Here is a 22533-nt window from a genome sequence, read left to right on the forward strand (position 1 = left end):
AACTTCAATGATTAAAAAGATAAGAAGCCCATGACAATGTAACTACATACTACTACTACTACTCCCACTCCTAATTTTTGAGACATTCAATCTCATCACCTCCCAATGGCTCTTCGTGCCTCGACTACGGCTACAACCACATGACACCACTGAACATATCCCAATTCTCCACTCCGTGTCTCCCACGCAGTTCTTATCTCACGGAAATGTAGTGTTCTCACCCCCAGAAGCTTTATCATTCTCTAGATTTGTGGGTCTGATTGCGCCATCAAAATTCCCTTTTCTATAGCATCTCCCCCCCCCCCCCCCCCCTCCCCACCTTTTTTGACAATCTTCACACTGTTCTATACTGCAGAAAGTAGGATTCGTCCAATTGTGTCACGCTTTTCTAAGGATTCGACGCATTGAAACTTCAAAAAGTTCTATGTTGAAGGCATCCCTTCAGACTTTGACCCCATGACCTTAAGCTCAAGATTTTGCAACAACGCCGCCACGTCTATCTATGCGTTCGAAATTTCAAATTTTAAATAAGAAAAGCCCAAAGAACATACATGCCATGATTTGTAGGGAGGTATAGAAACTCTCCTATAATCTATGAAGGGCATGCTTTCACATTGTGCTTTAACATGTAATTTATGGTTTTTGTTAGCATCACAACAAGTGATTATATGTTGTTTTCTAAGGCCTAGTTTGAAAAGCCTTAAAATTAGGCAAAGTGTTAATTGCGCCCAACATTAAGTGGTCATATTATATTTACATTATACATAGTAGCAATGCATCCAATTATGCTTTCCACGTGTTATCTTCTTTATTATTTATTCCACTCTCCTACCACTTGAAAAAGCCTCGCCATTGGGTTTAACCCCTGACATGTTGGTCATGGTTTCATTAATGCATGCATTTTTTTAGAATGGATGTATTCCTCTAAAGATTCAACATTCTATATGTGGGCAACAATTGGTAACATGCATGGCAATATGCATATTATTTTTCAATGGGCACCATCAAGTGATCGAGAATTTTGTACTTCGTTACAAAATGAATTGCTTTTTTCTTCTCAAATGTTGCATTGGTGTGGAAAAGAGAAGTTGAGATCACAATTCAATCGTTTATTTCGATTCAGGTTGTAGTTTTGGGAGATGTGGTTAATAATAAAACTCAATGGTTGTCAAACGATGGTCATGTATATCCCCCAGATTGTGGATTTATTTGGGAGAAATTACAAGATATATCGTTGTTACGTGGATCTTTGCCAATGAAAACAAATGTTGCACCTTCAAAAGACAATACACGCTTGTTACATGTCACCACAAATATATTGCACCATCATGCAATGACATCGTTATCTTGGTTATCACCTAAAGGAAGAAAGGTGTGGAATGTATGTAAGTCGAATGCAAGGTGATGACAAATATTTCAACATTGTTGACATTCCCATTTGTGAGTCCCTACAAAGATATTCATATGGAGAGTCATGATTGGTGTGGCCCCATTTGGTCCAACCTTAGAGAGACGATGACTAGGGTTAGGTACATGCTTCTATTACACAGTGCACCATTCCATTAGAGGAAAATATACATAGGATCATTAAATGTCCCATAGCACATGTCATTTGGAAGTACTTATCGGACATTTGGCAAGTTTTAACTTGTTCTTATTTGAGGCCTCAACAATGGGTTTTTTCTTAGTGTGTTCAAAATGGTTTAGATGATGAGCTGGTCGAGGAGATATTGTTCTAGTTTTTACAATATTGGGAACGACAATACAATTGGAATATGTGCAATGCTTTCGTGTTTGATGGTAGACATGGGTGAAATCATATACAAAGAAGTTGAAAGCCATTCTTATTTGGATTTTTTGGATGTTAGAGCATGTGGAGATTATATTTCTCGAGTGCATATTCGAGTTTTATATTAGCTTTATAGCACGCCCCTCTCACTACGTAGTTTAGGTAAGTAGAGGTAACTAATAAGTTGTAACAAGTGGATTTTGCATACAAATTATATAATTGTGTGGTTTTATTAGAGAGAAAAGAAAGAAAGAAATATTAACGTCTTCTTAAGGCCAAAATTGCTTAGATTTTCGATTTTCTCAACAACATATTAGTGTTGTGAAGAGTTTTTACAGTCGACAAAACATCAGAGTTGTTGCTTTATTTTTTTCAATCCATCATTGTGTTGTTTAACACCCCACCACAAAATGCTTATGTACTTGAATTTGAGGTTTTCTACTTCAACATCTAAAAGTTGTGCCTCCTACTATATGGCAATACTTTCACATTGCGATCGTATTGTTCATCTCGAATAAAACTTACATGTGCAACATTGTGGACAATCCTTTTTGTGCACGCTCATGATTTCATTCAACCAAGGAAATGTTCACGTACATGTTGTTTGGTGCTAATTATGGTTGATTGTGTGTGAACGTGCATGTCATGCAACGATTACTTGTAAAAACACCCCATGAAGCCATATGCTTCCGAGTTAAAACGAGAACATACATGCTTCGGTAAACGCGTTTACACATTGACGTTATCGGGTTTGAACCCAGTTGCTCTAAGTTATCGGGTTTGAACCGAGTTTGCAGGTTTTCCCCCGAAATGGGAGGCATTGCTATGGATAAGTACCAAAACAAAAACAGTGAGAAAAGGGGAAATCTAACAATACACATGCTATGCGGGCATGGGATTGAATGAACGAGGAGAGCACCACGCACATTTATTCATATGCGAAAAGAGAGTTGCTAAGCAAGAGAAGTAATCTTGTATTTGCGCGCGCACACATACACACACACACACACACACACGTGTGGAGCCCCTCCCCATTGCATGCACCCAACCTCTTCTTCCCCTAGTGCAGAGAACACACACACACATGTACATACATACACATATGAAGGTAAAACAAATTGAGATATGAGTATAGTATGTATGTATGTATGTATGTATGTACATGAATGAAGCATTCACTATTAACATAGAAGATGGATTTTTTTAACAACATCGTTAGTATCGATGATTTAAGCGTGTATTGGGCGGCGGCTGAGGAGGTTTCGAACCATGGACCACCTTCATCACCACCCACCTCTGATGCTGCTGCTGCGTCTTCTTCCTCCTCCTCCTCCTCCTCCTCCTCCTCTCCTCCTCTCCTCTTCCTCCTCTAGCCTCCATACCCGGGCTGTCCTCATCGCTTCCATTTTCGTACTCCTTACCCTCTGCCTCTCCTTCTCCCTCATCTTTGCTCACCTCACCAGCTACACCAATCCACAGGTATGTAATGTATTCCATGCATGTTTTTAAATATGCTTTCAACCACCGTACTTTACCCATATTGTATGTATTACCGTATATGTCTATATACGACGAGAGAGAGAGAGAGAGAGAGCCTCTCCCTACATAGGCATATATATATATATATATGATAGGTAGAGGAGACTAAGAAGATGTTGTAACTAAGTAGATTTTACATACAATTAATAATATATTAATTGTGTTCTTTTACCGAGAGAGAGAGAGAGAGAGAGAGAGAGAGAGAGAGAGAGAGAGAGAGCCAGCCAGCCGGCTTAACCTCTCTTATGAGGCCCCAAGATGGCCTATGCGACTGAACTTCAGATCACATGTTACAAAATTAAATATAGCTGAATTAGTAAAGCTGCCTAAGACGCAAGATAAATCTTGTTTAGCTAAAGTAAGCACCTTTTTAACATTCCCACAATCCATCCTTACTATTCTATAGATGGTTCTGCTTGGATTGACTTCAGAAACCCAATACTTCGGTTATGCTTTGGCTGATATAATGTGTGTTTCTATGAGGGTCATGGTGATTGGCTTGTTTGGAGTGTTAATAGTTTACCATCACAGCAAGCATAGCGTGTTATTAATCTTCTTTTCCCATCTATTTCGCTTAATGTAACCTATATGAATACCTTTGCTTTGGGTGAGGGAGAGATAAGATTGTGAGGCCAGAAGGCCATGCATTGAAACCCTCCATTTTGTCATGGCATTTTAATTAGGTAGTCCCGAAACAGAGGCCATTGTATTGGGCTACATAACCCTCGATATTGTATTTTTCATATACTTAAATGTATGTGTAGACGTACATACATTATGTACAGTGCATTCTCTCCTATTAATATTTATGGGCATGTAGTTCTCAATAACATTATAAGAAAGAAGTTCTCATGGGCTATATATGATGCAACTATTCATCTGCACACTGCAAAGTAACCATTAGCTTCAACAATGAAAGACTCAGGATGTTGAAGATCTTAGATGAAAATGTACTAAAAAAGCTGTGATTTGCAGGAGCAAAAATGGCTTCTTGGAGTGGTCTTTATGGTTCCTATCTATAGTGTGGAATCGGTAAGGAATGCAATTACATGATTTCTTATTCAAAATTAGTACAAACATGCACAAACATTATTGTGAAAGGTAATCATTAGAGTACAGAATCATTTTCAGCATTTATGCCATCAACTGAAATTTTATTCGAGCATGATATACTTAATCTTGAATGAAAATAGTTAGACAATGCTATGCCTCCTCCATAGCCATGTAAATGACGTTGCATAGCGTAGATGATGGTGTAAGGCGAGGGGACCATGTGATTAGAAAAGACTTCATATAGAGATTTGGCTGACTATTCTTGTGCAATAATTGATACATTTTTCTTGAGCTATTTTAATTCATGTGTCTATATTTTTATCCGAGAAATTACATCTTAAAATGTTGTCTCATCTTTGAGAACAAACCAAAATTAATATAACTAAATTAGTAGAATCAATATAATTAAATCAATATAACCAGAGAATCTCTTTACCTAAGCACTTAGCATTCTGAGGTTAGATTAGGTGAAACTTTTGCCTTCCCAATATCTCCTGACATTAGCATGGGATAGAAAGAGCGAAAATGGCAAGAGATCACATCTGAAAATGCTATCTTGTTTATGAGAACAACCCAAAATAGATACGAGTAATTTAGTAGAACTACGCTACTCTGTTTCGCTATGCCGAGACATTATCATTGAGATTAGAGCAGACAGAAACTAAATTAGTAAAACTGCGTAAGGTATTAGATAATCTCATTAACTAAGCAGTATAGAGATTAGAGCAGAAAGAAAAAGGTAAGAAGTTAAACTTCTTCCAAGAAGCTAAAGTAGCCAATCAAAATGAACAACAAGAGACGACATGTTTTGAACCATTGATGTGCTCAAAGGTGTGGGGTAGGTGTATGCTAAGGCTTATCCTTCCAACCACAGGACATGCCTTTATATAGTTGCTCCCATACGTATGGGTTACTATGCATGTCCCACCGTCTTGCCCAACGACATTATGATTGTACGTCCAAATGCACACCTAGGGAAATCTTAACAATGGTTCCATCCTGCAGGAAATCGAAAAAGAGGGTCTTATAGTGAGCCATCCTTCTATCAATGTCCAATTTAAATGAGATCTGTTTGAGAATTCTTTTCCACTTTGGTCATGTGGACAATCCAGTCTGTATTATGATAGGGCACTAGGACATTAAGTGCCAATATTGAATGCCATTGCTTTTAAAGCTCCCAAATTTGTGTAATACAAATCACTAATCCAAATAGTTTTGCTATCATTTTTGGGTATGCTTCTACCTCAATGTGAATTATACTGTGCAGCGCCAATGCTTTTCTCCTTATCATTTTGGCTATTATTGAGGCCAAAGGTTTCTCTAAATATCTTCAGTTTTGCTCCCTATATATGCTCAGTCCCCAAGTTTCTAGTGCATAGAGAAGGGTTGACATTACAAGTGTATTAGACAAACAAAATTTTGTACATGTTGCTTGAAACTGTATATGGGCATCATTCAAGGGTATGAAGGGCTGCATATCCATGAGAGTCAAGCATGTGTGGCATCTCGGAGGAGGAATTCAGGTAATGTGAATTCCATTCCTAGGTTATGTGCTTATGTAAACTGCCTTTTCTCTCCCAACAAGAATTATGGTTAAGTGATTGTGAGATACACACGAGTGAAGGGACAAGTCAGTAAGAAATTGCAGCAAATCTGTTAGCTCATGCTCTCCAGAAGTTTGCATGTAGTTTCCAACAATGTAAATGGGCCCACATTCTGCAATTCAAGCATATACATGGTCCATTTATGTATGGACGAGTGTATTGAAGACACCAGTAACCATGTCAAATGTTTCGTCTACAGTTTTAATATTAATCATGAAGTTCTTACTAACTTTTTGATTGCTTTGTTTATCGGGTTATATGTATGGACGAGTGGCTTGAAGACACCAGTAACCATGTCAAATGTTTCATCTGCAGTTTTAATTTTTATCATGAAGTTCTTACTAACTTTTTGATTGCTTTGTTTTTTGGGTTATGTCTGTAGTTTGCTTCTTTGTGGAATTCAAATATCTCAATAGAATGTGATATCCTGAGAAATTGTTATGAAGCATTTGCACTCTACTCATTTGGAAACTACCTGATCGCATGCTTGGGTAAGATCAAATGCTCAATATATTTCTTTAACACATGGGTGTCTACTTCATCTGATGATTAGAAAAACCTTGCAAGGAACTAGAAATTTAGGATTTTAGAGTATAGAATATTTTGAGCTATTATGAATTGAATTACCTCATCTTCTTTTCAATGAATTAGAATCACTAGTTTTTTTGCCATTATAATCAAAAGGTGCACTCGAAAATATGTAGTGAGACTTAAAAACATGAGTGCTATGTATATATACATGTAATGAGATTTAAACACACACACGCTATGTATATATACATATGTCATTATCCCATGTATAACCATTATGCTAATAAACACCAAATTACAATTGCGAGACTGGTTTTCTTCTCTAAAATAATGATACACATGATTTACATGTAGATTTTAGCAGGCAATCAAATACAAAATTAATAGAGAAACTTTTGAACCAAAAGTTATGGTAGTTTCTAATATATGGTTCTTATGGTCGCATGCTTAGGTAAGATGTCACGTTAAAATTTGATTCTAATGCATGCATGTCTACATATAATTTCTGATGATAGATTTACAAATCAAAAGTGACTCACAAGAAAATGTAATGATAGATTTACAAATGAGGGCTATGCATATGTACATATGTGACTTCCCCATGTATAACCATTATGCTGATAAATACCAAATTACAACTGAGACTGAATTCTGCTCTAAAATATTGATTTACGTGTAGATTTTAGCAAAAACTCTTATTGCAAAATCAATAGAAATGAACTTTTGAACCAGAAGTTATGGTATTTCCTAATGTTTATCTCCTAGAGTATGAATGCAGGAGGCGAGGAAAACATCTTGGATTCCTTTCAAAAGAAAGCACTAGCTACTTCTATTAATACATGTAACAAAGGTGAAGAAACTGATACAGCTGTGCACCATCCCTTTCCTTTGAAGCTCCTCGTGGACCCATGGACCTATGGTGAAGATATTTATAGAACAATCAAATTTGGGATTGTCCAATATGTAAGGTCCAATATATATCCAATATATATCATCGAAGGATGATTCATTAATATGGTATTTTGTTCTGGATGAAAAAAGTAGATCCAAATAAGGGGATAGATATTAATGTGCTGGTTGCTTTTCCATTGGTGACCATTTTGAGTCTATTGTTGACATTTCAAGAATAATGATAAGCAGATTGGGACATCTAGGTGCATGGGGCAGGTATTATGTTAAAATCATGAGGACATAATTGTGGTGATATGTGAAGTTTTATGTCTTGTGTGAATATTGAAATTGTTTTTTTCCCCCATTAAACTGCAACATATTATCCAATGGTCTTAATTTGAACAAATCTAATGTGCAGATGATTTTAAAAACAGTGTGTGCCCTTGTAGCACTGCTGCTGGAACTTTTTAACAGCTATGGAGATGGAGAATTTGACTGGAGTAATGGGTATGCTCCATCTTTACACATCATTCTTGATAGCATGTTTGTTCTAAAAGACGTTACAGTGGAAACTTATATTGGAGATACAAACATGTTTCTGGTATAAGTGCATGTTTAAGATCTTTTATATCATGTTTCTACGGCAGATGCATTTCTTATAACTCTGTGGGTGCATATGGGTATGGGGAACCATCAGTGAGTTAATATCTTTTGCACCATTCCCTCTTAATTTGGCTATGCTATTGCCTGTTCAAAGTTTAAGCATATATTTGATTCATGGGAAGTCATGTATTATTAACTTACAATTCCATCTGCATATCAATCATAACAAAATATGGAAAAGCTCGAACAATCAAAGAACTAAGGCAGTTCATTCGTATTCATGTAATCTTATCAATCATAAGATAAGTTGGGTGATAAAATATACAGAAAATTAGAAGTTGAGCACAACTATACTATGGTTCACCTCATTGATCACAAAGATCCTATCAGGAGGAAACTAACTTTAACTCTCAGTGAACTTACAATTCTTTAGAACAAAACAAATTCCTCGAATGATTGTCAATTAACAAATATGCCATATCCATATTGGAGTCTAATCCTTAGTTGTATTTAATTGGTTAAAAACTATCAAAGTTCCAATTGAGACCAGTCATATGTCAAGGATTTCTAAATTACGGGGTCTTATTGAGTTTACAAAGCTGAGGACTGGTAGGAATAGAAATTGAGAGTTCATCAAGATTTCTTGTATGCATGTCATATCTACATCTGTCACCAAGGATCTTGTTTTTTTCTTCTTGTATGGTATTATTTAATGGTATTTTATTGGATTATATATGATCCTGACATATGGTAAGAAGACATTGCATGACTAGTGAAATATCTAAGGGCCAAAGATCTCTAAACCAAGTAGCGAAAGTGGGCAGGTCCTTAGATCAACAGTGGTCTGTCCGATTAGCATTGTTCCGAGGCATGTGATGTGTGCATCTGATCATAAATCCTAATAAAATCACTGGGCTAAGATATTGGGTTTTTGAAGAAGTAACAAAGAATAGCACACGTGCCACATAAGGATCACCTGAGTATGGGTGTCAATTACCACAACTGCACACGAGTTAACTCATTAAAAATTGGCTAAAATATTTTAGAGCACAGCCTAAATATGAGAATGATTGGGCCTAAAGAAAGAAAGATATGTTAACGTCTTTTAAGAGGCCAAAATGGCCTATAAGACCAAACAAGAGATTACATCTTTAAGTGTTGTCTCATCTTTGAGAACAACAAATCAAAATGGAATAAGTAGTACTCAGTAAATAGGATAAAAACAGATGGGGGAATTTGGTTTTCGGCACATGTGAGATTCTCAAGTTACACATATTGTAACTTTTGTCTTCGAAAGATCTCTAGCATAGGTTGATCCACATAGGAGAGGTCTCCGAAGCGAGGGAAGCACCTACGATGGTGGGAGATGATGGCCTTTATCTGTCGATGACAAGGGGCTGCGGTCGTGGTCCAGGGGGCCGGGGCCTACATGCACGACAAATTGCTATTGCCCGATCTATTGTAACCCCTTTGTTCTGTCTTGGTCAGGAACCTATTTGTGTATCCCTTGATTGACTCGTAGCATTAGTAGGAGTGATGGGGCTAAAGAAAGTTGTGATTGAGCTTTGTGGATGAGCTTGTGTGGCTGTATTATTGTCCTTCAACAACTTTTCCAGGCACCGTTGGTCCTCATATTCCATTACCTTGCGTAGCGGCCCAAAGCCTTGTTTAAAGAGGCAATGGTATCTCCCTTTGATTTCATAAAAGACACTATAGTGACAAACATAGTGTTCTTCGGATTCCACTCCTTCTAGAGGTATTTGTGTATATCTTCCTACCTCAATCTCTAGCTGATGTGATGAAGTTCACAACTGCCTTATCACACTGTGCAGTGCATAATATAGATGCATGTCCATATAAGGTGGTCTGATGATGAATCCATCCGCTGATGCGTGTAAGAAGTATGTCTTGTAGTGGGCCATCTTTTAGTGGCCTAAAGAAACTTGTGACTGATGAGCTTGTGTGGCTGTATTGTTGTCCTTCAACTTCTCCTGTTTCTTTTGAAGCGCTTGCAAGCAAAACCCTATGTTGGTCCTCATATTGCATAGCACACAAACGCCTTGCTTAAAGAAGAAATGATCTCCATCGTTTTTGATATAAAACAGAACAATGACATAATATTCTTCAGATTCCACTCCTTGATGACACAATTGGCAAATTCTTTCTTATAGAGGTATTCGTGCATATCTGCCTACCTCAATCACTAACTGATGTGAAGAAATTCAGAGCTCCCCATTGCACTATGCAGTGCATGGGGTAAATGTATGTCCATATAAGAGACATTGTGGGGCTGATACATGTTATTTTGTTTTCCAAGTTATGGAATGCCACTTAGCCGGAGATGTAGATTCCTGAAAAAGCGATTGAAACGATTAGAGGCCCTTAGATTCCCAGGTATTTATTGAATAAGGAATGCATGTGTTATAAAGATCAGTATTAGTAGAAGTGCATGAGTTTAATGGGTTGTCCAAATTCGCGGTTTAACACAGTTGGAGTGAAACAAGGATGCACATTATCATTATTATCAACTCTCACACATCCAAGGAAAATCTATTATTGCTTTGTGGATTCTGGAAAGCCTTCAACATGTACACAATGCTCAGCTCATGTGATCACTAGAAGCCCTTGGAGTCTTAGTAGTTTCACATGGGGAATCTATGCACTATATGAATCATCATCTGGGTGTACCCTCCTATTGTGTTCTGGAGGTTGTTGCTAGCATAATTACAGTAAAGAAAGGATCCCTGCTATCACTCAGTCTCTTGGTTTTTGTATAGATGAGATATCTAATTATAGAGAGAGATTGGGTGGATCAAAGGCATGCTTAGAAGGGGTAGCCATACTGATATTACCATATACGGATGACATTGTGTTGACCTCTAACTCTGGATTCTGTTGTGTTGTCGTATCTTGTATGAAACGCTGGAAAGTCTTCTAAGAGGTGATTCTTCATGTTGCTTCAGTGGCGCCTTGGGATCCGAGAGGGATGGCTACTATGTTAGTTTGGGGTTGGGTGAGCGGTTGGAGGTGTAGGGTTGGAGCCAAGGGGGCCTTCCCCCTCCCACCCCCAAGCTTAGCCTAAAAACATTGTGCACCCACCCCCACACAAGTGCAATTTCTATAGAATCAATATTCAAAAGAATGCACGCACTTACTGTTTGTAAATGTTTCAGATTTTGATGGAAATATCACCTCCTATACTGCTTGTTCCATTACAATAATTGCTGACATACTTAAATATGGAAATTACATTACATCTACTGAGCAACTTCTATGTACATCACAATCATTCTCAACTCCAGGTATCCATACATCACGATCATTCTCAACTTCAGTCAAATGTGGGCATTATATTGCTTGGTGCAGTTTTATAAGATAACACACGAGGATCTCAAGCATATCAGACCTTTAGCCAAGTTTTTATGTTTCAAAGCCATAGTTTTTGCAACATGGTGGCAAGGTGTAATTATTGCAGCACTGCGTGCAGTCAATGTCATCCCACGTTCTATATCGGGAATTCCCAAGCCTCAAGCAAGCTTGCAAGATTTCATTATTTGCATAGAGGTTTGTTTATGGTTTTACATATTTGCAAAATCTGTTTATAATACGATTGCTCATCTATGACGGCCTTTTTTCTGTAGATGGCAATGGCAGCACTGGCACATAGATATGTGTTTCCTGCAAGCCCATATTTTCGCTCTCCAAATTATGTTAGCCGAAGGAAACTGGAAATAAGCTCTACGTCTGATTTGAATGAGTCGTTGTTAGAGATTGACGAAGTACAAGAATGTAGAAAGGATTCTTCCAAAAGATTTGTCGAGGCTGATGTTAAGGTGTCTAGTACTAGTTTGAAGGACAGTGTTCAAGATGTTGTACTTGGAGGTGGAGAAACTGTACGCATTCTATTGCTTCATAAAAATGAGTTGATTATGTCATTTCTAATAGCTTTATTTTTTTTGTTTCCTTTTCTAAAATGGTGCATCTGTGATTCAGCCTCTTATTAGCATATCTGGTAAATGTGTCTGTCAAAGTCACATGTACATAATGGCTCTTGCCTATCCAAACCTGATGCAAAGAGGTCATAGTCTGGTTTCTCACACTAAATTAGTTATAGTTGTGACCTCGCACAAGAGGGTTCAATTATATATAGATCGTTGAGGGGATATATTTACAAATAAGAAACTAATAGCAGGTCATTTTGTGTCAAGTACTTCCTCAAACTTTCTATGGACATTGTATTAAGTGTCCCAGGCTCATGAAGAGAATTTTGGTTCTAGGAATGTGACGTGTTATATAAATCCACATAGGGTAGTGTGTAATCCACATGCTCCCCTTGAAACAAGACTTGATTATCTAGTAAAATGCCCACGTTCAACTAAAACCTTGGAGGGGAAACAAACCACTCCACCATTTTCCCCTTGTAATTTTTGTAGAAGCTTCACCAGAAATCCAAAACCAACTCAAGAGGTCAATATTCACTGATGCGTCTCTTATAGTGGCTAACAGAATTATGTTTTGGTACAGAGTTACTTGCCACATTTCCGAGGGTATTGCAGCTGTACTTTACTCTGATTATTGGCGGTTGATCCGCTGATACGTCTCTCAATGTTGAAGGAAAAGTTATTGAATCTCTTGTGAGACAATAGCTTACAATAACTCAATTATTTAACTATTGGGTATAGGACACGGTCCAATTATGAAGTAAGACAGATGATCCTGTTTCTAATGGAGTTGTAGCTCATGACAGGCCTACGCATTTAACTGTTGGATGTACTGAGGTACCTGTAGGATAAATTTGCATCTATGACCATCACACAATTATATACAGAGGTACCTCTCAGGTAAATTTGCATCTTTGATGATGTCACATGTGTTCATAGTAGCAGCATGGTTTGGTCATCCTCGGTCTTCTTAAGGCTCATGTCTCTTCTCTGTGACCACTTGTATTGAGGTATATCCTTTTTAAGTCAGTATTGGTAAGGGTATATTCCTTTAAGGTTAAATAAACTCAATTGGTATCTCCCGTAGAGGGATACTTGAACCTGAAACCTAAAGGTAGCAACTCTGATTCATCACATTCAACATATTCCCATGGTTGATCTTTTCCACATGCTGCCATGCAGGATACTTATTGTGCATATAGTGGCTATCCTCCTTTAATTGTGTTGTATTTGATTCGATACAATACCTGTTTTGAAAGAGAAAACCTTCTCAATTGTTTTCAGCATATGTCCTATGAGTAATTTGCCGTTATCACCATATCTTGAGGATATTAGCAATGTATAGCCTTGGTAATAAACCAAAGATTTGGCTTATGTTGAAAGACACATGATTCACCTTTATCAAGAGAGTAAGTGGTCTATCTATTTACAATAATTTTAGATAAGTGAAAAAAAAACAAGGAAAAGTTTCGAATAGTGTAACACGTAAAATGAAACAAGTAATTTTTTAAACTAGTTCCAAATGACTAGACCTACGAGGGGGCTGTTAAATTAAGAACCGTGACATAGATTGCGATGAAAACTTTCATAGACGATTGATCTAATAGACACCAACATAGTTAAATAAGTATAACTCAACTCCAGATAAATGCAGCCAAGTGTCATGAAGAAAACCCAATATATGGAACTAATTATATATGGTAGAAGATAGAAAATCAACATGAACTTTATTTTCTAGTAAAGTATGCTGATTAATGATAATAGGAAATTCAAGGCAAACTCCCTTAAAAGTTTTTCCTGTTTCATGAAATCACACTTGTCTCTAAAGCTAAATTAATGTCTTTTTTAAGAGGCCAAAATAGCCTATGAAACCAAATGAGAGATTTCAAAACGTTACATCATTTTTGAAAACCACCACCCAAATAAATGTCATAAAGATTATAACTGCCTAAGGTACTTGGTGTCCTTGACAGCGCAGCGAAGCGCTTGCCATGCAAATTTTGTTACTCCCCCATTTCTGAACTATTAATGTTTCTGGAAGTTCCTAGATATTGGGAATTAAAAAGGTAATAGTTGAATCAATCCAGTTTTTGATTGCTTTTTGCTTTTCAAAAAAGTATTGTATGCTGTATCACACTATTCCATTTTGCGTATAATTATGTAGCATGGTACACTGTGTTGTATCGCATTCACTCTTGTTTTTCTTATGTTGTCTCTTCATTTGATCTAATAATGGAAGAAATAAATGAAGGTCGTGCAAGATGTAAAGATCACTGTAACACAAGCGGTTGAACCAGTGGAGAAGGGAATAACAGCCTTGAATGAGAGACTTCAACAATTTCCATGGGCAACGACAGCCAACAAGGTTGGCGAGACTAATATTTCGGATGTTGGCATTGAAGAAGTAGAGAAAGAAAAACATGAGATTCATGTTCATCCATCATGTATTGAGGAATACCAAGAGAAACCAGCCACTTCTTGATAGTTGATTAATTATTTGAAGACATTGTTTGCATGGGTGCCAACAAATATGAAGTGTCCCTAGTGGAAAATATCACGTTTAGATATTAGAGTAAACTGGATTTGCACTTGCAAAACACAACAAACATTTGAGTTTTAGGGCAAACTTAGACTCCAAGCAGTGTAACAAGTCTACTGTCATAATGATATCCTTTCGTCCTGTGTATATACATGATAATTTGCAGGTGTTGCATAATAAATAATAGAGCAATGGCTGAACAGTGGCAAAGGCAATGTACTATTTCAAAATTTAATATCCCCAAATAGTGTGGTGTTGCATATTGTATGTAGTATATACTAGAGTGGACGACGTAGTGGCTAAAATAATATCCTGGTCTGCAATTTAATATTCACTGATTATTCAAAGGTGGTGCACAGTAAACTAGTTTTCTAGAGTATATACATGAGAAATGGCTGAACTATTGGTTAAAAGGTGTTACCCGTCCCTTCTCACAAGGACTGCCTATCATTAAAGCTGGAAAAGAAAGATGGAAGTGATCAATTGGTTGCCTCACTCTACAATTCTTGCATTGCATTTTGGTTTGATTTTCCCTAGTTATGCTTGATTATAAGAGGTTTTGGTGTGCAAAGCAAGAACATTATAGTGAAATTTAGACTATGATGGTGATTGGAATCACATTAAGAGTCGGAATATATTTCATTATTGGCTTGGGGGTGGTTTCCAAATGGTAAGTTTTGACCACTTGAGACAAAGTTGGAACCGTGCAAGATCCTTGACACTTTGCTGGGACTTCATATCAATATTACCATTTTTACTCTCTCCATCTACTATTTATTTTGTTCTTATGATCTCTTGGATTTTATTTTGTTCCCATGATCTCTTGGATCTCTTATTGATTACTCACTATTACATTTACAATCAGTTATCACTGAACAGATGTTCTAGTTCTTCATCTAAACATTTACACATTCTTTGGGAGATTGTTGATTTACTACATAGATTTATCCCTTATTCTAGGATTTAACACAATGTCAACTAGCGAAAGTCGCGTAAGCATCATCCAAAGTGGAGCTAATAAATCTTTTAATCTCTGTTACAATGTATTCTTAGATATTTATGTTGAAACCATTGAAAATAAGTACTCAATGATGTATTATATTTGTCCATAACCTTGAATACTTGCAAGTTTCAATACTAAGTATATCTTACTTATTGGTCACAGCTCATTTATGCCAGCCACATTCCATAGGCATCCACTGCAATTCTAAAAAAGTTAAGTGTAGGAGTTTATTTATTCACGAGTCTAAGCTTTCGTACTTTTGTATGCTTCTGAGAATCATTTTATGGTAAGAGAGTAAAATGTAACTTTGAAGTGGTTCCAATTATTGCTGAGAATGATGTCACTTTTTCCGAATGTCGTTTCAAATTTCACCGTCTTGTTAGTTCTGGAAAATCAATTTGCTCACTAAGAATTTGTTCTCTTGACTAAAATAAGAGGCTTGGTCATACTGTTAGATCAAATGATTAACCAACCAAATTATTCAACTACGTGAGGTTTGCTGGAGAATGACAATGATCATACATCGAGAGAAATTTTGGATCTCGAAGAAGCCTATCCATGCTTGATTGGCCTAAAGCCATGCATATGTCGATCCCACCATGTGAACCTGGAAAAAGCACAAGCTCACCAGCTCTTGTCACACTGGCAGGGCGGACAGCCACAGGTTTACCCCACCCGAAATTGACCCCGTACACATCGAATTTGGGAGAGCTAACCACACGCATCGTCGATGATTCATCCCATTGGATCCTCTCTCCAAATGTGTTTCCATTGAGCTCTAGCCAATGTATCATAGGCCACACTCTTGCCTCATCACAATCTTTTGCTGTGTTGTGTATCATGAAAGCTATGTCACCCAAGTCTTTGTTCATTAGGTCACAAGATGTGGTACTGGAGAGGGCAAACATGACGGCATTTCCGAAGTACGCTGGGCCCAAGGGAGGAGTCACACGCCATCTCATGTCACCAAAGACGGAAATCCTTACTATTTTGTTCTCTTCTAAGTTACGAGCTTTGGTCACATGTTTCCACAAATGAGCACAAAGTAGTTCGTATGGATTGAACACACGTGACATGTTGGGATGAACTCTGGCACACTTTTGGAGAGAATCGAGTTGGGCATGGCTTAAATGGAAGAGCTTCTCGACAAGTTGTGATGTTTTCGGCTTTTGTTGTTGTTCGATGACATTTGCATCTTGGCTGGCAAGGGGTAGATTCATGTGGCTTGCGATTTCGGTAGAGGGCTTATCAACTTTGAAGAACATGCGGTCATGTATAGGAAGAGAACTAATCGGATCACCCCGAGTGACATTGGCCCATGAGTTCATGAAATGCCAAAGAGAATGCTCATCTGCCACGACATGGCTATGTGCAAACCCCAAGGCTAAACCTCCACATGAAAACTTGGTAACCTAATGCGAATCAATGTTGATGCCAGTACCATTGGCAAAATGAGAGTCAACACCAAATGTGAGGTTCAATGTCGACTCAAAAGGATAAACCTAATAAGAAAGGGTCATAAACAATGTATAATAAAATGCACCTGGATTGATAGAAGGGCCAGGTCATTGATGTTAGAGTGATGGCCGTCGATGACGGGAGACTCCTTAACTAGGTTATCAAAGTTGGGGCAAGGCGGGAAATCATTGTTGGGGAAAGCATGTGAGAGGGGTGATCCAACTGAAGCAACCACAAATTCGACACCTTGGACATTGGAGTCACTGCAATCGATACTTAATCGGCCATCATGGTCGAAGAAGAGCCTCCCCGCGAGAGGATAGAAATGGCCGAGCGTCTCCGATAAGCTAAGCTTAAGTTTTTGCACAATGCAATCTTGCACTTGGTGATGTTGACCACCACCACTACTCGCTGAATCGTAGAAGAGGAGCCTCCTATTGTAAGTGAACTCACTCCAAAATAGATCTAAGCTACTAAGGTATAGATGATGGGTCTTGTTATTCATGTGTGGTGGCTTCACATACCCTACCTCTTCTACTATAACCTCCATTATTCCATCACTCCTTAGTTCCATTTCTACAGCTCTTCTAGATCCTTCACCTCGTTAACACTTGATTGCAGGGTCTAGAATTGATATCTTATTTATTGTTAGGGATGTACTGTGCTAGAGTAGGGCAATAGCTACTTTCCTCTTCCGACAACCTTTTTGGAAGTATCGGACCTTTTAAACTATGAGATCTGTGACCGCATGTCATTTGCACGATCATGCATGCACTTTCTCCTTATATTCTTGGGGTTGTTTCCATTTCCTTCTTGAATATTCTCCTCTATTGATCATGCGTGACCCTGTTTCCCATGATATTTTATATCCAGTTCTCACTTGTGGCAATATCCCTCGACCACAAATTTAGAGACTTTACGCCCAACACATTATCCCACCGAAAACGAGTGTCCACATGTACACACTCTCTCATGACTTGAAACAAAACCTTTTCTCCATCTCTTTTCTTTCGCAGCTCATAGGATTAGGGCTATTTGGTTTCCGAGCTTCCAAGCAACTTTATCTCATGTCATCCATTCGTGTCATATGGAATTAAAGTTTACATAATGGATTTCTTAGGCTTCACAAAAATCCTTATATCTTCAAAATAAGGAGAGAAAGTTTACAAAATAGAGCAAGAAGACTAGTTTGAGAATTTAGAAAAACCAGGGATATTGAGATTTTCACAAAATCAGGGGTATTATTTCAGGATGCTGCTATTTGGGGGATCTTTTGAAAACATAGAAGTATTTGGTAGATCTTCCCAATCAAAAGATGAAAGTTGAACCATGAAATATAAAGCTAAAATTGATTGCTTTTCACAAGCAAAGCTTTACATGTAGGTGAAAGAGTAGAGGAAATTAACCACAATTGTTTTCATAAAAGTAGTATATGTATGAATAACAACATGGAATTACAAGTAATCGATGCCATCCCCACAACAATAGTGAGGATCTTATGACAAGTTAAGTTGTCTCATATGTTATTAAGACTACTTGACCAAATAGGTTCTCTGATCCTCCATCCATAAGTGCAAACAAAAAACATCCACTAGTCATGACGATGTCATGGATTATATGTACCAAAGCTTCAACACCACATAAAATCATTTGAGTTAAATTTGTCACACCATGATGATAGAAGCATTAGTCTCAATAGTGAACCTCAACAATACATTTTTAGACCATGCCGCCTCAAAGAGTTTCATGAAAGGCAATCTCAGTCTGAAAGAGAATGGTGACAATAAAACAATGGTTAAACAACAGTGGCCTCAATATTGAGAACGTATGCCACTCTTCCATATGCTTCTCCACAATGATAAACGAAAAAACAAGACATTGCCGCAAAACATAAGGCATCTCTATACCCAAAACACATGGGAGCATCTTATGACAATGATGACATGCTACAAAGATAATTTCATGAGCTTCTCAAATGATGGATTCATACATGTATGTCCATTGTCTACATGCCCAACAATGTTTGAAAAACAATAGGCCAGCTTAACATTTCCGGGAGCAAATAAGAATTTAGTGAAATCACAGTAAAAATCATTTGTTTTACTCATACATCTACAAGTACATGAATAAAAGTGCAAGAAATATTCATAAATAATATAAAATTTATGAGAGCAATTTTTTTGAAGTGAAATCACAATAAAAACCATTTGTTTCACTCATAGTTCTACAAGATGTGAATATAAGTGCAAGAAACATAAGTTATAAACAAATTATGACTCAGTAGAGGTTTATTTGGTAGAAGGGTTTGATCATAGACAGCAAGCAATGGGTGGTATGTAAGCTGAAATTCTCCCATTTCTCTTCAGATAAATACGAGTATCATAAACAATATTTCTCCCAAATTGCATTTTTTCAATCGAATGCAATTCAAATGGGGTATACACTTTGTGTTGTCATACAACTCAAAATGGAGAAACTTTCTATAAATTGGCACATTGTTACATTGTCAAAATGGATAACAACCTTAATAAGAGATCCAAGGCCATAAATGTCACTCCAGTTTACACAATATATGCACACATTAGGGGCATGCAAGATATGTTTGCCAATCCGAAACACAAACTTTTATCTAGCATTTCCAAACTTGCAAGAGTCTTTCACCTCGATTACTTAGAACTGAAGAACAACATTTTAGGGTGGGGGTGGGAAACGAAATGTACCGCAGTCATGAAAGATACGAGAAACTAAAGAGATAACACAAAAAGAAAAACCAGAAAGATATAATTCATTCACTCAAACCACTTCTGTGGGATAGCTTCTACAGAGCCGCTGTGACTGTCCCATTTGTCACCAGAGGGCCTTGGCATATATGAAATGGCCATTTGACAATGAGAACCATCAATCTGATCAGAAAACATTCGTTTTACATTTTCCTGTCATATTTGGTGTCTATTTATCAGGCAATTTCTAGTGCTACATAGCATCACCTTTTAGTTATTTCTTTATGCCTTTCTTTTACTGTTCTTTTAGATTTTACAGGTTCATGGGAGCTATTAGCAGATTGTTTTTCATTTTGGAAGAAAACCTGTTTGCGTTAATCTTCCACTCAATTGACTCAGAAGGCTCTTTTAAGATTGAATTCTAACCATGCGATCTTCACCTGCTACAGTTTACAGTCAAAAGCACTTTGAACACTATGGAAACCCAAAATTGGTGTATTCACTACTCTCAACCAGCTATAGAGCGGCGAAATCTAGCTTATGAATGTTAAGGACAGGTATTCGATGTTTCGACAGACAGACAATGGACGCAACCCTGTGTCACTCAGGTGTTCTTGGCTTACATTCCCTTCTTTTACTCAACTCCTTTGTTGGAGAAAACAATGCAAAACTCAGTCTTGTAAATAAAGCCACAAGTCAAATGAATGAAAGCACATAAAACGTTTTCTTCTAACAGATAGTGCAAACCTGCTACAGTCAAACATGCAAAAATCAAAATTTTTCCTTTATGAAAAATCGCTTGAATATTATATGGCTTGATGAATTAATCAAGATCAAAGCACAATTTAGCCTCATCCCAAGGTCCATTGATCTCAAATTTATATTCCTGAATCCTTATAAGCCAGTAAGGGCAAACAAGCATTATGAATATCACAACCGCCACAAATAAGACTAACACAAGGCGGTTAAGAGGGAGAATCAATCCCATTGTAACAACAATAAGCATACAAGAGAACCCAAGATGCAATTTCACGGAGTATCTCTTGATGCATCGAGTGACAAGTGGGAACAAAAGAAAAAACTCAGACGAGAAGAGCATCAATGCGAACACGAGAAGACCCGACGGAAGCCTCGAGGCAATCAGAACCGATGCAACGATTGATGCATTAAGCGATACATTTCCACTCAATGTTGTGGGTTTCTTTACTGTGAGTTTCGGATTGAATTCTGATGGACTCCTCATTGTTGGAGGTCGGATTGAAGAAGAAGATGACGAATCGATGTAATCAATATAATCATGAAAAGAAAGATGTATCATTAGGAGACATACCGTGAGCGCCCATATTGAATCCGAGCTTATTGAGCTTGTAAGCGTTTGGAAAACGGGGGCCAATACATATAAGCCACTAACAAAGTATGTGAAATAGAGAGCATATCTGTATAATACTGGTGTCGAGATGCTTGGCGATGTGAGAAGAAGAACAACGAACCCGATGAAGAATAGAACCGTGTCCAAAATGAGAAGAAGAGAGGCATCGAGGACACCATTGAGGGAATAAGCCCATACCGAAGCCACCATGGCGACAACACATACATATTGAGATATGGCAACTGAGTCTCTGATGGCTGTCCAAGTGTCTCTCTTCACTACATTAGCATTCATGACCATGGCTTCTAAAAAGGATGAGTCTGTGTGATTGTCTTGGAAGCCAGGTTGCATACCTCCATAGACCACCTTCTTCCATTTCGAAGACGACGACGATGATGATGGGCATGTCCCCTGTTCTTCTGTCTTCTCCATCATTTTCTTCCTTTGTTTTTGTTCTTCTCTCTCAGAGAGAGAGAGAGAGAGAGAGAGAATTCATTCAGTTGGGCGGTTTCACACCTGAAAAGCGACCACTTGAAGAAGAAAGTAGGAGAATACATACATACACACACACATACATGATACATACATACTTGAAAGAAGTGTCTACCTCTAAGACTCTTAACAACAAGCTCAAGTAAAGTAACAAACATGTAGATGGTAAGACCCACCGAATGTTTCGATCCCGCCCCTCCTCCTCGTGAAATCTCTATCTCTCCTTAATCGATTGGACAATATCTTGTATGCCCACTATTTCTGATGATTCCATGCCACTTCATAGCATACATTTATGTGTCTGTGGACCGTCATTCCACTCCGAACCAGACTTTTAAAGTCGAGTTTGCATACATGTCCCATGTGGCACAAAATCATCATTTGCAAATGAAATGTGGAAGTGAGTTGAATTGCCATCCAACTTAGAGAATCAAAAATGTCCAATCATTGTGCATCCATTGATTCATATATGGCCAGTTCAAAAATGCTCAGAAATTGATTGGTGTGCCTTTGTGTTGACTTCTACATTCTTTTTGTCAACTTGATATATTCTTGTCCAATAGTATAAGTTGGCATGTACACTTGCTCACCTCACATGCTCCACAATCAACGATATTGTGTTGCATCATCATGGAGCTTAGTGTAAGCGTTCGGTCTAAAACCAACCCTAGAGATAGGTTGCTTGGAAAAAAACATGTATGGTAATGCGGGACAAAATCATTGGGCTTAAAAAATGTGGCCAATGTGCTTCATCTATGTTTTGTTGTACTATTTCCTCATGGTACTAAAAATTGTCCTCATATTCTTTTCATGCTATTGCTCCTAATAAAATCCATGGTTTGTTTGCTTGTTCAAAGTATACCTTGGTTTGCTAGTTCAAAGTCTAACTAGGATTGGATTGTTGACGTCACCTTTAAAGGGTAATATTTGTGTCTTCCTCCTACAAAAAAATGTTGATATCAAGCTTTACCTCCATCCCTTTAGGAGCAAGCAATTAGAGT

General features: G+C 37.7%; 3 protein-coding genes across 6 annotated transcripts; 1 reads left to right on the top strand and 2 right to left on the bottom strand.

Moving 5' to 3' along the window:
• Positions 1-3082: 3082 nt before the first annotated feature.
• On the top strand, positions 3083-14630 carry LOC147868615 (protein LAZ1 homolog 2-like). 4 transcript variants are annotated; one of them, XM_087321460.1, is made up of 8 exons: positions 3083-3268; positions 4304-4360; positions 6368-6476; positions 7295-7479; positions 7826-7914; positions 11313-11574; positions 11652-11903; positions 14203-14630. In XM_087321460.1, the coding sequence occupies exons 1-8, from the start codon at positions 3089-3091 to the stop codon at positions 14431-14433; spliced, it is 1365 nt and encodes a 454-aa protein (XP_087177586.1). In that variant the 5' UTR covers positions 3083-3088; the 3' UTR covers positions 14434-14630. The 4 variants fall into 4 exon arrangements, with proteins under 4 accessions (XP_087177586.1, XP_087177610.1, XP_087177594.1 ...); XM_087321484.1 differs by having other exon boundaries at positions 11652-11892; positions 14203-14370; XM_087321468.1 differs by lacking the exon at positions 4304-4360.
• Positions 14631-15919: 1289 nt separating this feature from the next.
• On the bottom strand, positions 15920-17625 carry LOC147868616 (BAHD acyltransferase DCR-like). The gene is made up of 2 exons (XM_087321498.1): positions 17037-17625; positions 15920-16905 (listed from the first exon to the last, which is right to left on the bottom strand). Exons 1-2 carry the CDS (start codon positions 17523-17525, stop codon positions 15979-15981), a joined length of 1416 nt encoding a protein of 471 aa, XP_087177624.1. The 5' UTR covers positions 17526-17625; the 3' UTR covers positions 15920-15978.
• Positions 17626-20434: 2809 nt separating this feature from the next.
• On the bottom strand, positions 20435-21554 carry SETH1 (phosphatidylinositolglycan synthase family protein). The gene has a single exon (XM_087321510.1). It carries the CDS (start codon positions 21473-21475, stop codon positions 20495-20497), a length of 981 nt encoding a protein of 326 aa, XP_087177636.1. The 5' UTR covers positions 21476-21554; the 3' UTR covers positions 20435-20494.
• Between the last annotated feature and the right edge of the window lie 979 nt (positions 21555-22533).

This window comes from Azolla caroliniana, unplaced genomic scaffold, assembly GCF_043228905.1.
Source record: "Azolla caroliniana isolate FFs.n. ecotype wild unplaced genomic scaffold, voAzoCaro1.0.p SCAF_1, whole genome shotgun sequence".
Classification (NCBI taxonomy): Eukaryota; Viridiplantae; Streptophyta; class Polypodiopsida; order Salviniales; family Salviniaceae; genus Azolla; species Azolla caroliniana.

What these genes read in the sequence shown, in the direction of transcription:
- SETH1 (XM_087321510.1), bottom strand. Translation starts at nt 21,475, where the DNA reads ATGATGGAGAAGACAGAAGAACAGGGGACATGCCCATCATCATCGTCG.
- LOC147868615 (XM_087321460.1), top strand. Translation starts at nt 3,089, where the DNA reads ATGCTGCTGCTGCGTCTTCTTCCTCCTCCTCCTCCTCCTCCTCCTCCT. An exon ending in AATTTGGGATTGTCCAATAT is followed by an intron (nt 7,480 to 7,825) that starts GTAAGGTCCAAT and finishes TCTAATGTGCAG; the next exon opens with ATGATTTTAAAAACAGTGTG. An exon ending in TACTTGGAGGTGGAGAAACT is followed by an intron (nt 11,904 to 14,202) that starts GTACGCATTCTA and finishes AAATAAATGAAG; the next exon opens with GTCGTGCAAGATGTAAAGAT.
- LOC147868616 (XM_087321498.1), bottom strand. Translation starts at nt 17,525, where the DNA reads ATGGAACTAAGGAGTGATGGAATAATGGAGGTTATAGTAGAAGAGGTA. An exon ending in TGGCCCTTCTATCAATCCAG is followed by an intron (nt 16,906 to 17,036) that starts GTGCATTTTATT and finishes GATTCGCATTAG; the next exon opens with GTTACCAAGTTTTCATGTGG.